This window comes from Bison bison, unplaced genomic scaffold (assembly GCF_000754665.1).
Source record: "Bison bison bison isolate TAMUID 2011002044 unplaced genomic scaffold, Bison_UMD1.0 scf7180017864037, whole genome shotgun sequence".
Classification (NCBI taxonomy): Eukaryota; Metazoa; Chordata; class Mammalia; order Artiodactyla; family Bovidae; genus Bison; species Bison bison.
Window position 1 is genome coordinate 12,070,304 of NW_011494609.1, and position 18,169 is coordinate 12,088,472.

Here is an 18,169-nt window from a genome sequence, read left to right on the forward strand (position 1 = left end):
CACACACACACACACACACACACACACACTGCATAGCTGCTGCTGTGTTTATCTCAGTGCATCAGAGCAAGTGACTCAAGATATGTATGCATTCCTCTGCACACCTTGCTTTTTTCCTGTACAGTGTATTCTAGAAATCACTCCTATCCATTCATAGAACTCTTCTTCATTCCTTTTTATAGCTTCATAGTATTCCACTGTGTGGAATAACCATTCTTTGTGATTAGTCTGTTTATGGTCACTCATGTTATTTTTCATACTTTGAACAGCAAGTATGAAAAGTAACCTGAGATAAGTAACCTGTGCATGTTTTCTTCAAATTGTTGGAGAATAATGCTGTGACTTGGGCAGTTAAATTTAGAATTTATTTTTAGTTCTAAATGCAAAAATTGTTTCTTAAACATCAGTATGTTTTAATATAAATTTTGGATTAATAGCAGACTCACTTAATGTCATTTTTAATAGATGAAGTATAGTATGTTGTGCAGTACAGACTGGTTCCCATTTGATCGGTAAACAGAATGTTGTATGTCGAAGAGTGCAGAAGTTGCATTCACTCATATTTGAATTTTATCCTAGGCAAGGAGAGCTGGTATATTTGAAGTAAAATTTAATAGCCTCCTTCAGTTCAGTTCAGTCACTCAGTCGTGTCTGACTCTTCGCGATCCCATGGACCACAGCACACCAGGCCTGCCTGTCCATTCACCAACTCCTGGAGTTTACTCAAACTCATCTCCATGGAGTCGTTGATTCCATCCAACCACTTCATCCTCTGTCGTCCCTTTCTCCTCCTGCCCTCAATCTTTCCCAGCATCAAGGTCTTTTCAAATGAGTCAGCTCTTTGCATGAGGTGGCCAAACTCCAAAGTATTGGAGTTTCAGCTTCAACATCAGTCCTTCCAATGAACACCCAGGACTCATCTCCTTTAGGATGGGCTAGTTGGATCTCCTTGCAGTCCAAGGGACTCTCAAGAGTCTTCTCCAACACCACAGGTCAAAAGCATCAATTCTTTGGCGCTCAGCTTTCTTTATAGTCCAACTCTCACATCCATACATGACCACTGGAAAAACCATAGCCTTGACTAGACGGACCTTTGTTGGCAAAATAATGTCTCTGCTTTTTAGAGGTGGCCAAAAAGTACATCGCCCCCAGTTAGTAGCAGGGTCCTCTTCACTCTTGTTTTTGTTTTTTTAACTTTCTTAAAAAAAAATTTTTTTTGAGTATAGTTGCTTTACAACATTGTGTTAATTTCTCCTGTGCAGCAAAGTGAATTACCCATACATATAGATACATCCCCTCTTCTTTGGAATTTCTTTCCATCTAGGTAACCACAGAGCATTGAGTAGAGTTCCCTGTGCTCACCCTGTATTTTAAGGAAACAAGTACTTGCCTGGGCTTCCGCCCTGCAACCCCTCAGGGTAGTCTCCATCCTTTGTGACTTCCAGCTCCTGGGAGGTTACCCTGCCACCTCCTGTGTCTGCTTGCTCAGCTCTGCGCAGGCTCAGGGCTCAGTGTTGTCCACATTGCCCTGTTACCCACTCCCCTAGCTCCATTTCAGGTGCTGCTGGCATATCCCCACTTCACATTTTTGTGAATTTTTAATAATGGTCTCTGGCAGGCTGCCTGCCTGAGTGGCTTAGATTATCTCTTTAGGTCATAAATAATTTTTGTTATTAGAGCTCTTATTATCAAGCCACTACAGTTTGAGACATGTATTTGCATTGCTGATTTTTCCAGAAAGATAATGTTTTAGCTTGCAGTTTTGAGGAAGGCAAGGATTTTAGGACTGCAAGTATAATATTATTATAGAAAATGCTTGTAACATAAAATTCAGAAAGTCTAGTAAAAATGGAAAATGATGTTAATAATCATGTTCTGTATTCTACATTTTTATCTAAGTCACATTAATTCTTTTTTCCAAAGTTTTTTCAGTAGATCGTTTTATTTTGGTTTGTATCATATTAGGAGGAATGTGTATGCATATTAGATTGACGTTTGTTTTGCAGTCATTCGTTACAATTTTTTCCTAGGTTTTAGAAGACTAAGCTTAGACATCCAGTCTCCTCCAAATATTGGTCTGCGTCGTAGTGGACAAGTGGAAGGTGTCCGTCAGATGCACCAGAATGCTCCGCGCAGTCAGATGGCTACGGAGCGTGACCTGCAGGCTTGGAAGCGAAGAGTGGTTGTCCCAGAGGTACCACTAGGCATATTTAGGTTTGTTTTAGGATATCTATTAATATTGTTTATATCTATGAAAATATATCTATATGGTTATTTACACATAGTTAAATTTTTAGTGGTATAAATAATCATATACATATATTTTAGTAATGGATTGGGATATATTTTAATTGTGGTAGAAAAATGTCAAAATTGTTCTCTAACTTTTTACTGTGGTAAATTTTTTCATAACTCATCTTGTTTCATCTTCATAAACACCTGCCTTTTCTTCCTTCAATATTATTTTGAAGGATATTTCAGACTTACCATTTTGTCCAAAAGTTTATCAGTATGTAATTTCTGAAGATAATTCCTTATCTTAAAACCGTAAGTGCCATTGTCATATCTTAAAAAGAAACAAACAATTCAATAGAACCAAATAGCCAGTGTTCAAATTTCCAGTTGTTCCAAATGTCGTATTTTTAGTTTTTTGTGAGATTATTTCATAAGTGGTAAAATTCCATCAGAAGGCACATAATTTCCTTTTTTTTTTGTGGTGGTAGCAGGTGTTGATGCTGACTACCCTAGATGCATTAATTCTTTAGAGATTATAAAAGTGATATTTCAGCTCTGAGTTCTTTATTATCTTGGATACTTCTAAATAAAAATTTACCCACTTCTACAATTTGATCATCTAGTAGTAAAGTTTGTATACAAAAAATAGGATAGATGCTTGTTGATTTTGCTTTATTTGCCTTCAAAATAAAAATTTATTCCTTTCTATCCTAGAGTGGCCAGTTTGTGTGTGTTTGTATTTTCACTGTATTAATCACACTGCTGTGATATAGCTGTTTCTAATGTCCTTATTGATATTTAAGTTTATCCATCTCTGGCCAGGAGGAGCTTTTGCAGGTTGGCCCTGGAGTCCTTTTGAAATGATGTAATACCCTTGCATATCATCTTTGATGTCAGGCATGATAGGGTTACAGGTTCATTTTGTAAATTTCTTTACCTAGACCTAGGATCAGGCTTTCTTCTTAAGTAGCCCTATTCTCTTTTAGGGAGAAATGATAGCTCCTAAGTATACTATGGATGGTAGGATTTTCCTTGTACTGAATTGTACTGTACTGATTATTTTCAAGTTATCAAAATGGAGGCAGCAAATACTATTTTTGTTGGTATCTAAAACCTTTCAGCATTCTGTCATGTTTGTGTCTTGTAATAACTAATACCTTGAAGATAATTTTGTGTAAGTTTTCATGTGTTTAGCCAGAAGAGTCAGTGAGTAGTATTTTATGATACTTCTGTTTTATATAGTGAATTTAAGAATGTTTGTAAGTATACAATAAACTGGTGAAAAGCAAAACCTGAAATTGGGATAAGAAATACAGAAAATCACCACCATGTATGTAGTATGCTATAGTTAAGCCTTAAAATTTGTCTTGAGTTGCATGATCATGTCATTTTGCTATACTTTTTGTTGTCAAAATCAAGGGAAGCAAACAGTTATCAGAAATGAAAGTCCTGAAGAACAGTTCCTTAAACAAGCATTTCTTTTGTTTTTTTTTAAAAATATTTTTATTTATTTTTGGTGATGCTGTATCTTCCTTGCTGTGTGCAGGCTTTCTCTAGCTGTGACAAGTTGGGGCTACTCGTTGTGGTGTGCAGGCTTCTCATTGCAGTGGCTCCTCTTGTTGCGGAGCACAGGCTCTAGGGCACCACAGTTTTGGTGCATGGGCTTATTTGCTTCAAGGCATGTGGAATTCTCCTGGACCAGAGGTTAAATCCTGGTGTCCCCTGCATTGGCAGGAGGACTCTTATTCATTGTGCCACCAGGGAAGTCCCAGAATTCCCTGGGTTGGAAAGATCCCTTGGAAGAGGGCATGGCAACCCACTCCAGTATTCTTGGCTGGAGAATCCCATGGACAGAGGAGCCTGGCGGGCTACAGTCCATGGGGTCACAAAGAGTCGGACATGACTGTAGTGACTTAGCATGACCTGGCATGGTTCTGTTTGGGGCTAAAGTTCAGGTATATAGTTTGTCTTAATCCAATAAATAGAAATTATGTTCATTCTAAATGAATGAGTGACTCACATATATATATTGTGATCTTTCATAATGTTACTTTTCTTAGCTGACCACCTCACATAGGTGTGGAATCACGCACAGTTGAAATTGGTACTTTTGAAGATGTAGAATGTTCCTTTGCTTTATTATTGATTGAAAATAAATTGTGTGTAGTGGTTCACTGTCAAAATAAAGGGAGGTGTACAGGTATAGGGTAGGAGTTTCATTTGGCTACAAGTGAAAAACCTCATGGTAGTTCCTTAAATACACATACTGCTGGTGAAATTGATTACTTGTGAAGGGGAGTCTGACTTAGAACTCCCCTGTGGATGATGTTTGGCTGTCATATGAGTGTGGGCTGCAGATGTGTCTTGAGAAAACAGTGATGTCCTTGGAAATCAGTTTGTGTCTTTATATCATTTATGCTTATACTCATTTCAGTGTTCACTTATATCTTAGAGCATGGGTACAAAGTCAGTTTTGAAACTTTTCTAGTGGAATTTTAAAGTGAGCACACAAGGCATAAAGCCATGTTTTCAACAACGTTCATATCTGAGAAAAAAGACATTTAGTTACTTGAACCCTCTAGTTGTGAAGAAGGAAAATGTTCTTCATTGCCAAAGACCCCTTGTTCTGAAATTGGTCACAGCAACATTATGAATTTTCTTGTGTGTCATGTCAGTGAAATATAGGTGATTAGAAGAACCAGTAACATTGCTGTTCTCGTTTCCAGAAATTACAAAATGAGAAGTGTTAAGTTTGGAGGAGGATTCTGCTCTTATTTTTTCTTTAGAGAATAGAATTGCAATTTTGAAAAATCATAGATACATTTTGAGTAGCTAATGTGAGAGATTCTGTTCAAATTGGTCCTCATAGGGCCAAGCAGAACATAAATGAATATTTGTGTGTTAGATATGAAAAATAGGACCTCCTAGTTGCCTGTAAGATATTGTTTATATTAAGTTCCTTGCAAACTACTGTTTGACTTAAGTTTTATTGTAACTTTAGGAATTTCCATATTAAAAAAGTAATTTATGATTCCCAGAATCGTACTGATTTTTTTTTCTATATATATATCCTTTATCTGTAACTAATATAACTGGGTACTTAAATTTGTAGGAAGTTGGAAGACTTCAGAATAGAGAAAGGTGAACAAGAAAGAAATCTTTATATAATTGGAAGAAAGAGGAAGACTCTCCAGTTCTCACAAAAGGTAACCTAAATTCCATTTTCTTAGGAATAAACAAATTAGAAATTGAACTGAAACTTACAGTTTTCTTTTTGGTCAATGTGAATATTAGTAATATTAGTCTTCTGTTTGGAATTTTAAATGGTAGACATAAAGTTGTACAGCTGTTAGGAAAAGTGGCTTGAAACTTACAGTAAGTAGCCTAATGGCTGAGAGTGCTGAAGGATTCTAGGAAATTGTTGTCAGGACTTCCCTGGTGGTTAAGTGGTTAAGACTCCCCATTCCCAGTGTGGAGGGCCTGGGAGGCCTGGGTTCAATCCTTGGTCGGGAAACTAAGATCCTGCACGCCTCATGGCGTGGTCTAAGAAGAAAAAGAAAAAATGATTACACTCTTAATAATCACTAGAACATTATGAGCCAATCAAAAGCATTTTGTTTCCATTCTCAATCACTTCTCCTTTCACCTGAAGGTAATCAACTATTTGACTTCTAAAGATGCTGGTTAGCTTTGTTTCTGATGTTTTCCAAATCATGCATTTATTAAAAATCTTAGATGTCATACCTGTAAAAAATCTTAGGTATGTAACCATGTAAAGCCCAAACCCACTTGAGAAAAATCTTATTCCTTAGTGTTTAATTGCTCATTTTAGATTTTCATAACTATCACATATGAAGCATTAGCAAGTTAATGAAATTTACACAAAATATATGCAAGATAAGTGCTACAAAACTGTGTTGAAACATGGTTGTGTTTGCAAGGTATTCTGTTTCAGTGGATCATTTAGTCTTGTATCTGTATCATGAGAAATGGCCTCTGTGTGCCTGGCTGCCACATTCACTATCTTGATGCTGCCACATAAACAGTGCCTTTGTTTATGACTTGGGCTTTGAGAATTCAATAAAAGCTATCTCTATCTTATTATTTAATTTAAAAGAAATTCAAAGAAAATGTTGACTATCTGAATGAGTATATCTTCAGCTTTAGTTAGGGTATTTCCTCTTGAAAAAACTTTAAAGTTATATTTAACTACAATTTTTAAGAAATCAATTTTTTTCAATTGTTTTTGCTGAAAAAATAAGTTATGAAAGATTTTTTAAAATTTGATTACAGTGCTATTATATATTCATAGAGGGCTTCCCTGATAGCTCAGCTGTTAAAGAATCTGCCTGTAATCCAGGAGACCCCGATGTGATTCCTGGGTTGGGAAGATCCCCTGGAGAAGGGATAAGCTACCCACTGTAGCTTGCGCTATTGGAAGTATTCTTGGGCTTCCCTGCTGGCTCAGACGGTAAAGAATCTGCCTGCAATTCAGGAGACCCCAGTTCAATTCCTAGGTCAGGAAGAGCCCCTGGAGAAGGAGTAGGCTACCCACTCCAATATTCTTGGGCTTCTCTGCTGGCTCAGACGGTAAAGAATCCACCTGCAATGCGGGATACCTGAGTTTGATCCCTATGTTGAGAAGATCCCCTGGAGGAGGTCATGTCAACCCACTCCAGTATTCTTGCCTGGAGAATCCCCATGGACTGAGGAGCCTGGCAGGCTACAGTCCATGGGGTTGCAAAGAGTCAGACACAACTGAATGACCAAGCATAGCACAGCATATATGTTCTTAAGTTTCTAATTTGGGTATGTAATTTGATATTTTACAATCGAATTAAATTACATCAAAAATTTATTCAAGAAACAGTTACAAATCAAATGCAGAGAGCTTTTAAAGTTTTCAATTAACTTTTTGTTTCTAGCTATTTTAAACACTGTGTTGGATAAGAAGGCTAACACTTTAAACCTTAATATATTTATATACAAATCATGGATACATACATAGTACATAAATACTTACATGGTATCTGTGGTAATAACAATTTTGAGGGGGCAAATGAGAAAGTCAAGTTTCTTATAGGGTAATGATAATGTGAAAAAGGATAAGAAACACTGATCTTAATGGAATCATACAGTATGTATATGTAATATTTTGTATCTGGCTTGCATTTGACCTTGTGAGATTTATCTTTGTTGTGAGTAGTTGCAGTTCAGTTGTTTTCATTACTGGATAGTATTCACACAATGAGCATGTTGCTGTTTAATTTGTTCTTAAAGGACATTTGGATTGTTTTCATATTATGAATAATAACTTAGGAATACTGCTTTGAACATTTTGTACATATTTCTTGGTATCCGTGTATATATTTCTTTTGAGTATATGCACTGGAGCAAAATTATTGGATCATATATGTGTATATTCAGCTGTAGTAGTTAATGCTACATGTGGTTTCAAAATGATTGAACTCTTCTATAAGGAAGGTGAGATGTGTGTTAAAATATCACTATAAGGTGAGATGTGTGTTAAAATATTACTGTAGATGTCTTTGATTCTGCTTGTTTTTTATGTAGTTTGAAGCTATGTCATATGGTGTGTACATGTGTACATATTTAGAATTTTCCTTTTTCCTACTGAATTGAACCTTTTATCATTATGAATTTATCTGTAGTAGTGCTTTATTCTTCAGATTTTTTTATAGGATTGTAGCTGTGCTAGCCTTCTTTTGGCTAGTGTTTGCATAGTATGTTTTTATTCTTTACTTTCTGTCTCTTATTTTCTATCTATTTTGTTTCTAGGCTGTTTCTTGCTGTTCTGAATTTTTTTTTCTGACTGAATATATTCCATTTAGTTCTCTGCAGCTCTCTGTGTGTAATCTCCTATTAAATTTGTGTTCTTAGTTTTAGTTATTGTATTTTTTTCAGTTCAGAATTTTCCATTTTCTGAAGTTCTCATTATTTATTTCCTTGAAAATCAGCCCTAGTTATTTAAAAAACCCATTTGAGTATTTCAGTATCTTACTCCCCTGTTGATACGTTTCCATTCAGTATTGATTTTTTTTCTCATTTTTTTACAGTTACATTTTCTTTGTTGCCTATGTTTTTTTAATTTATTTATGACTGCTCTGGGTCTTCATTGCTGCACATGGGCTTTCTCTGGTTGCGGTGAGTGGGAGCTTCTCTTTAGTTGTGGTGTGCAAGCTTCTCATTGTTGTGGTTTCCCTTGCTGCAGAGCCTAGGCTCTAGTGTGTGCTTCAAGTAGTTGTGGTGCACGGCCGTAGTTGCCCTGCAGCATGTGGAATCTTCCTGGACCAAGGATTGAACCTGTGTCCCCTGCATTGGCAGGGGGTTTCTTAACTGCTGGACCACCAGGGAAGTCCTGTTCCCTGTGTTTTTTCATTGAATGTTAGAGGTTAGAGATGATTTGAAGCCTCGGATGGTTTTTACTCCCCAGAGCACATATGATTTGCTTCTTGTAGGCTACTTGGGCAACTTTCAAGCTTGTATCACCTTAACCCAGACAAGGATGGACTTCTGGTTGCTTGGGATTACTGTTAATCTGTAGTTTACTTATAGTCTAGATTGTAGTCCTTTGGGTTAACAGCCGAAGCTTGAGGTGCTCACCTATATATAGGAGACTCTGGATTGCAATTTTTGTTAGCTTAACTCAAGAATTTAGTGTGTCAGTTTTTTGCTTATCTGCTAAATCTTTCAGCTTCCTCTTCCAGAGTGAAAATCTAGGGTTCTTTTACATTGCTGATAACTTTTTTGTGTGTATTAGTCTTGTAAATCTTCATAGACTTGCTAGGTATATAGTGCCCTCAAACTTTTTTTAAAAATTGTATTTTGACAGATTTTCTTGTTCTCAGTGGTAGTTTTTTGGTCCATCTGATTTACGTATTCTTAGTCATGAAATTCATTAGTAGGAATTGTTCCTTTAACAAAAAAAAATGTACTGGCAGATTAAGGAAAGCAGTTGTTTTAAAATCAGCCAGGATATATTGATAAAACACCCTCATGGTTATAAACAGATGACACTAACATGAAAATTGATTGTGTATCAGTTCTTGGAATATATACTTTATGGAGTGCTTTCACATATGTGACTTTGGTGTTTAAGGAATAGCATGCTCCTCCCCACTTCACTCCCAGCTGCTGCCCTTTCAGTCTAGCTGTTTTACTTGGCTGATTTAAAAATATTATTTAATTATTTTGTTAATTAAAAAGTATTTAAAAAAATTCAAGCACAGCTGAAAAGTACTGACAACAAATCATCGAAAAAGTTAAAACCTGAAAATAGGTTGTATTGTTATTTAAGGATCATTTCAGATATTTCTCTCCGTGCATTCACACAGTGATATATTTCTTAAGATTGGTTACTGCATCATAATATAGGAATATATACTTTCACTTCTAAGATAAATATTTTAAAGTAATTTCTTTTTTGGATTGTAGTTATTATGGTAAATGCATTAATATGATGCAGTTTGGAAGATGCTGATCTAATGTGCTTATTAAATTTAGCCATGTCGTCTAAATATCTTACAAGTTAAAAACAAAAAAGCAAAAAACAACCAATTTTGATTAACAATATGTGGCAAAAATACCCATTCAAGAATATTTTATTTTTTGAACTTACTATTATTATTTTTGCCTTAAATCTTTTAGGGACTTGATAGAATGATTAATATTTTATTGAAGGTTGTACTTATTTAAGTGTTTATTCTCATCTGCACATTTGTATTTCAGTCTGATTCGGTGACTTTTATGTCACAGTCTAGACAGAGGACATGTAGGCGTAAATATCCAAATTATGGTAGAAGAAATCTTGGACGGCTTGAGTTGTCTTCTGGAAATGAATCTTCAAGCTCCATAAGACATGTGAGTTTCATAACTTTAAAACATACAAAATTATCTTGAATAATAATTTGTCTTAATTCTTTACTTTGAATCTACCTTGAAATTATGTAAAAATACAGTATTCTACTTTTTATTTTTATCATCACTATTATTATTTCTTGTGGGTTTGATCCCTGGTTCAGGTAGATCCCCTGGAGTGCAGTATTCTTGTCTGGGAAATGGCTACAGTTCATGGGGCCGCAAAAAGTCTGACATGACTTAGTGACTAAACTAACAACAATAGTATTCTCTAGAGATTAAGATGAAATTTCACATTTCGAATTTCTCTAACAATTTTGAACACCTTTGTACCATACCATGTACAATGTCCAGTGGTTTTAGAATATTAACAAAATTGTGCTGTCACCGCCACTGTTTAATTTCAAAATATTTTAATCACCTAAGAAGAAACCGTATACCCATTTGCAAGTACTTCCATGGATGGCTGCCCCTGGCAGCCACTAATCTTTCTATTCCTGTTAATTTTTGTATTCTGGACATTTCATTTAATAAACACATGCAGTATGATCTTGTGATTGGCTTTTTTCACTTAATGCTTTCAGGGCTGATTCCATTGCTTCCAGGGCAGGATTAGTACTTCATTCTTTTTCATTGCCCTATATTCTGTTATAGGAATAGACTGCAGTTTGTTTACTCACTCATCAGCTAGTGGGCATTTGTATTATTTCTACTTCAAAAAAAAAAAATTTAAGTTTTGGCTGTACTGGTTCTTTGCTGCTGTGCACAGGCTTTCTCTCGTTGGGGAGAGCAGGGACTACTCTTCGTTGTGGTGTGTGGGATTCTTGTTGTGCTGGCTTCTCTTGTTGTGGAGCACAGGCTGTAGGTGCATGGCTTAGTTGCCCCATGGCATGTGAAATCTTCCTGCACCAGGGATTGAACTGGTATCCCCTGCAGATACTTAAACACTAGATCACCAGGGAAGTTCTGCTTCTACTTTTTGACTGGTGAATATTGCTGCTTATCAACATTTATGTACAGGGTTTTGTTAGGATATAAATTTCCATTTTGGCTTATATCTAGTAGTCAATTTGCTGGGTCATACAGTAACTTTGTAGTTAACCTTTTGAGGAATTGCCAGACTGTTTTCCAAAGTGGCTGCATTTTATAGTCCCAGTCAGTGATGTATGCAGTTTCCAGTTTTCTTCACATCTTTTTCCACAGTTGTTATTTAGTTAGTGGGCAGGTAGTGACTTGACAGTATAAAACTCACAGGCAGGATAGATCCAGGATTTTGGGGGTTTGAATCTTGTTAAACTTAGGGACATCTTTTAGAAAAAGAACTCAGGAGTTACAAGTAGACACAAGGCCTTGATAGACAAGATAAATTGAAAGCCTCTGAAACTTAAGTTTTGTTAGCTTTGTCTTAACCCTGCCTTTGTTTACAGAAGTGTTTTGAGAGTTAACTGAGATAAAACATGTAAAATTTTTTCACAGAATGTGTGGTTTCCAGGTAGTATATTTTAATAGCTTATTATTACTGTTATTTTTTTAGAAGTCTGTTTTGAACATAAAAGCAGACTTCTGTTCAGTTGATCTAGATTGGCAGGCCTAGGAATCTGTACTCCTTGAATGGCGTTGGGCTCCCATTTTGAGAAGCATTTTTTTTTTTTGAATATGTTTACTTTGCATTTTCAAATGAAGTGAACAAAGTAGATATTTTCTTTTAGTTTTGTTTCTCCTTGACATTTTCAATATCTGTTATGATGCACTTAATGGCTGTTACAGGAAAAGGTTGTGTCTCAGTTTAAAAATACCTGCTTCAGGGGACTTCCCTGGTGGTCCATTGATTAAGAATATGCTTACCTGGTGCAAGGGACATGGGTTTGATCCCTGGTCGGGGAACTAAGATCCCACATGCTTTGCGGCAGCTAAGCCTATGATCTATAACTGTTGAAGCGTGAGTGCCTAGAGCCCGTGGTCTGCAACAAGAGAAGCCACCACAATGATAAGCCTGTGCGCTGCGACTGGAGAGTAGCCTCTGCTCGCCACAACTAGAGAAAGCCCGCTTGCAGCTGCTGCAACGAAGACCCAGTGCAGCTGAAAACAAAACAAAAAAATACCTGCTTAGTAGCAAAGACCAGCAGTTAAAGTAGACTGCAGGTATTAGGGTTGTGGAAATTAGTCGGTTGTTCCCCTCTCTTCCTTTAAAGACTTTATATGTTAGAGTAGTTTCAGGTTTAAAAAAAATCACGTAGTCCCCATATATGGTTTCTCTTTCCTATTAATGACATCTTGATTTAGTATAGTACACTTGCTACAACTGATGAACCAGTTTTATACATTATCATTAACTAAATTCTATAGTTTACATTAGGGATCACTGTGCTGTATGGGGTGTGACAGATGCATAATGTTTGGTATCTACCATAAGATACAGAATAGTTCCATTGGCTTAAATCCTGCTCTGCTGTACTTAATCATCACTTTCTCTGTCTTCTTGAGCCATGGGCACCATTGATCTTTTTACCATTTCCATAGTTTTGACTTTTCTAAAATGTTATATAGTTGGATCAAAAAGTATGTGGCCTTTTCACATTGACCCCTTTTTAGTAATGTGAGTTTAATTTTCCTCTGTGGTCAGTTTCTTTTTAGCTCTGTAAGAAATTGCCAATCTGTTACCCATAGTGGTTGAATTACATTTTATATTCTGATCACCAATGAATGAAAGTTCCTGTGTTCCACATCTTTGTTAAGATATTATTTCTTCCCAGCTTCATCTATAGATGAACACAGTCCCAGTTAAAGTCCCAGCAAGTTAATTTTGTGGATATTGGCGAAGAGATTCTGAAGTTTGTTTGGAGGGAAAAAAAAACCCACCTAGAATAACTAACAGAATACTGAAGAGCAACAAAAGGACAGGACTGATAGCTACTACCTGACTTTAAGACTTAGTATAAATAACCTACAGTTTTTAAGACAGCATGGTACTGGTGAAAGAATAGACAAATAGATCAGTGGAACAAAATAAGAAACCCAGAAATAGACCAGTACAAATAGACTCAATTAGCATTTGACAGAGGAGCAAAGACCACTCAATGGACAAAGCATAGTCTTTTCAACAAGTGGTATGGAACAACTGGATAGCCACATGGAAAAGAAAAAGAAAAAAATCTAGACACAGTTTCACAAAAATTAACTCCAAATTATCATAAACTTAATGTAAATGTAATACAAACTTACAAAATTTCTAAAAGATAACATGTAATAAAAATCTAGATGACCTCGGGTGTGATGAATTTTAGATACAGTTCCAGGGCCGTGATCCATGAAAGAAAAACCTGACAATAGAAAAGCCTGAAAAATACTGTTAGGAGAATGAAAAGACAAGCCACAGACTGGGAGATGTTTGTAAAACTCATATCTGATAAAGGACTTGCATTGTTAAAATTCAGTAAAAAGATAATTGAATTTAAGAATCGACAAAAGATCTAACAGGCACTTTGTTAAAGAAGATATACAGGTAGCACATAAGCATTCTAAAAGGTGCTCAACATCATATGTCATTAGAGAACTGAAAGTGCACGAGATGCTACTGCCCACGTCTTAATACTGGCTTGAGTCTGAAACACTGAGAATGTTTACATTGTCTTCTTATTAACTTTGCTCAGAGAATGGTCTCTTATATCAGGTTTTTATTTGCTAATAGTAGTAGCATTAAGTCTCACAGATATTTTCTCTTGCCTAATTCTTTGATAAGAAAAGGGATGTAGTAAAGACACTTGCTTTTTGTTTTAAGTTTACCTAATTATATTTTGTTACCTGGTTAGAAGGACTGTGTGGTTTCTCTTGACTTGTGTTGTTTAAAATAGGAGATTAAGATTTTTATTTTTCTCCCTTCCACAAATCAGGAGACTTCTTGTGATCAAAGTGAAGGTTCTTGTTCTTCTGAAGAAGAAGAATGGAAAAGTGATAGAAGGAGTGAAAGTGACAGTGAAAGTTCAAGGTACCTGTTTTTACTTGTTTTAAACTTTGAAGCGTTTTAGTCATAACCTTGAATGGAATCATACTTGAGTGACATTCAAGATCTAAGAGCTTCCATCTGTCAGGTTTTTAATACATTTAAAAGGAGAAAAAAACCTAGATTAACAGTTGTTTCTATAGAAAATATTTTGGGTATTTTATTTAACTATAAAACATGTGAGCCAAAGTGTAAATATGTGTACTCAGAATATCAATTTAGCCTTGGGCTACATTCATAAAGAGGAATATCCAAAGTCTAAATGGTAAAATCACTGTTAAATTTTTTATTAGTTATTGCATATGTTGATGGAAATTCAGTTAATTAATCAAGAAGAAAAAGGGAATTTTAATCAATCAAGCCAAACTAACAATTAAAACCAGGAGGCAGATTCGCAGGAAGCTCTGAGAACTGTTGGGCCTGTTGGAAGCTGAAGACACAATCACGTGCATTTTCAAGATAAAAAGATGGTACATCAGGATGACATACTGCTATTTTCTTTAAGTTTCACCAAGGATACATAGTCTAGGTCAACTTGTACAAAGTGAGCACTAAGTACTGTGACCCCCTCCAGAGCTGGGAAAGCAGGTTATTCTTTTAAGAAGTTAAATTGCTAATGTCAGAAGAAAAGGAGAAAAAATGATCTTTACTATTGAGCAGGCACTCCTGTCTTTGAGTGGCTCTGGCTAACATATAATGCTGATGCCCACTGCTCATTAGGGAGGGAGGCCCAAATGGTCACACAGAGATAATTTTATGTTGAATTTTCCTTGTCCTGTCTTAAAATGTAAACGTTATTTTATCATACATACTAGCTTTTGTTTAGTTTTGGTATCCAAATTCATGGGACTTAAGGTGTTAGTATCTGCTCCTCATCTTGATAAATGTCAACTTTCTTGGCAGATGCTCAGACCAGAAACCTAGACGTCATTCTGTCTTCGTAATTATTTCTGTCACCATGTCTAGAAAATTACCTCTCCTAAATATGACTCAGTATTTTAATTTCCATTGATACTTTATTTTACAGACTATTATATCATACCCCTGGCTTCTTTTCTTGTCTTCTTTTTATTCCATTATGCTTAGGAGCTGGAGTGATTTCTAGAATACTTGTTTAGTTTTGTTTGTTATAGTCACTCAGTCGTGTCCAACTTTTTGTGACCACATGGACTGCAGCACCCCAGGCTTCCCTGTCCTTCGATGGTGATGGACATCCTGGAGATTTATCAAACTCATGTCCATCTAGTCAGTGATACCATCCAACCATCTCATCCTCTGTCACCCTCTTCTCCTGCTGCCTTCAGTCTTTCCCAGCATCAGGGTCTTCTCCAGTGAGTCGGCTCTTCACATCAGGTGGCCAACGTATTGGAATCAGTCCTTCCAGTCAGTATTCAGGGTTGATTTCCTTTAGGATTGGACTGGTTTGATCTCTTTGCTGTCCAAGGGACTCTCAAAAGAGTCTTCTCTAGCACCACAGTTCGAAGGCATCAATTCTTTGGTGCTCAGTCTTTTTTATTTAATTTTGATTGGAAATATACAGAACATGAAATTGATCGTCGTAATTGTTTTTAACTGTAGAGTTCAGTAGTGTTAAGTACATTCACAGTGTTGTGCACCCAGTCTCCAGAGCTCGTTTCATCTTGCAGTACTGAGACATATACCCACTGAACAGCAATTCATCACTCCACCCCACCTACCCTGGCAACTACCACCCTTGCCTTTCTGTCTCTGTATTCATTATGTTTGAATTCAGCTTATTGTGAATTTTATTATACAAAGCACATGCTCTTAAGATTTTTAAAACAGCTCTTTTTATAGCGTAAAAGATAATGCAGAAATAACATTTATAGTAAATAGCTTTTGGATATGGGTTTTATGGAGCCTGGGAGGTATGTGGTTGGGTAATGATGGCCCCAGTTAGAGGGTCTTTATCCTCTTCTGTGTTTGCTAAAGCTGGCAGTGGCAGGGGCTAGTTTTCTAGATTGAGTTTCCTATTTGACTGCTTTTGCTCCAGAGTAGGCCGAGACTAGTCCCTCTGTGGGATCTTTCCTCATATCAGGGAGAATCCCCTTCTTGGCAAGAAGCCGTGCCCACTTATAGCTTTCTGTTTGATGTGGCTCTGCTTTCCTTGTGCTTCTCAGTATACTCACTGACGGATCTGTCATTCCAGTTAACATTTCTAGTCCATTTCTGAGCTTCCTGCAGTTTAGGGGAAGTGCTGCTCTTCTGGTCTCTACTGTTTTCATAACTACACTTCATTTTTGGAAGGGGAAATTATTAGTTGGCTCTTGATGTTGTCTTTCTTGAGGTCTCATCTAAATTATACTTAAAAACATTTACTCAGGCTTACATCCTTTTCTAATTTCCAGTGTCAGTGAAGATTTTTCTCTTCTCATGATCTTTGGTCATGTCAGTATTTGTTGATGGTGAGGGTAGTTGAATCTTCCTAGGATCTTTTCTTTCCTCCTTGTTGTCTCTGTCTCTCTTAAGGTGGATTAATTTGCTATTCAGGCTTAGATTCTGGTTCCATACAACTTACAACTTTTCCTTTTCCAGTGACTCTTCCTCTAGGTATTCTGATTGGACAGCTGACGCAGGCATCCACCTGCAGCCTCCTTTACGAACATCATCTCGTCGACGAATTACTCGATTTTGCAGCAGTTCAGAGGATGAAATGTCTGCTGAGAATTTATCTCCTCCAAAAAGGAGACGAAAGAGAAAGAAAGAAAATAAGCCTAAAAAAGAGGTACGAAAAGTATACCCTTAAAAATAACATCTATCTACACTTTCATTTATGGTGGAGTTCGGACTCCCACCAGGCTACATTCCACAGAGTTGCAAAGTCAGACACAACTGAAGTGATTTAGCATGCACACATGCAAAACATATATAGGCTGCTGCAAAGTATAGCAGCTAAAAGTACAGACTTTGGAGGCAGAAAGACCTAGGTTCAAAACCCAGTGCAGAAAAAAAAAAGCCAATATAGCACAAGGAAATGACAACCCACTCCAGTATTCTTGCCTGGAGAATAATACCATGGAGGGAGAAGCCTGGTAGGCTACAGTCCATGGGGTCGCAAAGAGTAGGACACGACTGAGCGACTTCACTTTCACTTTCACACTTTCATAGTTTCTGTCCATATTTAGAAATTGGGTATGTTTGGGAATTTGGAGCCTTCATTATTATTTTTTTGATTGATAATGTATCATCAGGAGTCAAATGTAAAATACAAACTTACTTTTGGAAACCTTTCTTTATTATAAAAACTATCTAATCTGCTCTGAATTGAACTTGGCACTTAACACCTTTTTGAATCTATAACTTCAGAGGGAAAGATCTATTTTGCTTAGAACCCCACCATAACTCTTATTTTCTCCTGTCAATTTCAACACCAGAAATATACTTAAAGGCATTTTAAGGGCCTTCTTGTTTTGTCTGCTATTGTCATGTTTCCCATTTTCATTTGACATGTTCTGTCTTAGTACTTTTCTCCTAATTGTAACATCCCTATACCTCGTTACACGTATAGTACATGTGCTCCTGTTGAATATTTAAAGATGCTATGTCTTTGTATTAGTTATCTTTTGCTGTATAACAGATCATCTTGGAACTTATCTTAGAAACAACAAACATGTATTATTTCATGTTTTAATGAATCAGGAATTTAGAAACTGATTAGCTGATTTTTGACTTATGAGGTTGCAGTCATCGTATTGGCGTGGGTCACAGTGTGGTGAAGTCTTGACTAGAGGTGGATCTTTGAAGCTTGTTCATGGATTGGCTGGCTGGTGGCTTCAGTTCCTCACCACATGGATTTCTCCATAGGGCTGCTTGAGTGTCTTCTTAACTTGGTAGCAGATTGTCCCCAGAGCAAGTGGAACAAAAATTAAACAAGGGCTAAACCTTTTATGACCTAGGCTTAGAAGTTGCCCATTGTTACTTATGCTTTTTTCTCTTTGTTAAAAGGAGTTGGAGCCCACACTGCAGTGGAGGAGACTTGGGCTCCACCTGCTAAAGAGGAAAGGAAGAGTATCAGAATTTGTGGTTCTGTTTTAA

At 36.6% G+C, this 18,169-nt stretch overlaps 1 protein-coding gene across 2 annotated transcripts in view; it reads left to right on the plus strand.

Moving 5' to 3' along the window:
* Positions 1–18,169, plus strand: part of BRWD1 (bromodomain and WD repeat domain containing 1) — a 103,389-nt gene that overhangs the window by 37,830 nt on the left and 47,390 nt on the right. For both annotated transcript variants that reach the window (XM_010834957.1, XM_010834958.1), the window contains exons 15-19: positions 2,031–2,214; positions 5,348–5,441; positions 9,985–10,116; positions 14,004–14,098; positions 16,670–16,859. In XM_010834957.1, coding sequence (XP_010833259.1) covers positions 2,031–2,214; positions 5,348–5,441; positions 9,985–10,116; positions 14,004–14,098; positions 16,670–16,859 — 695 coding nt within the window. The remainder of the gene's footprint in view (positions 1–2,030; positions 2,215–5,347; positions 5,442–9,984; positions 10,117–14,003; positions 14,099–16,669; positions 16,860–18,169) is intronic.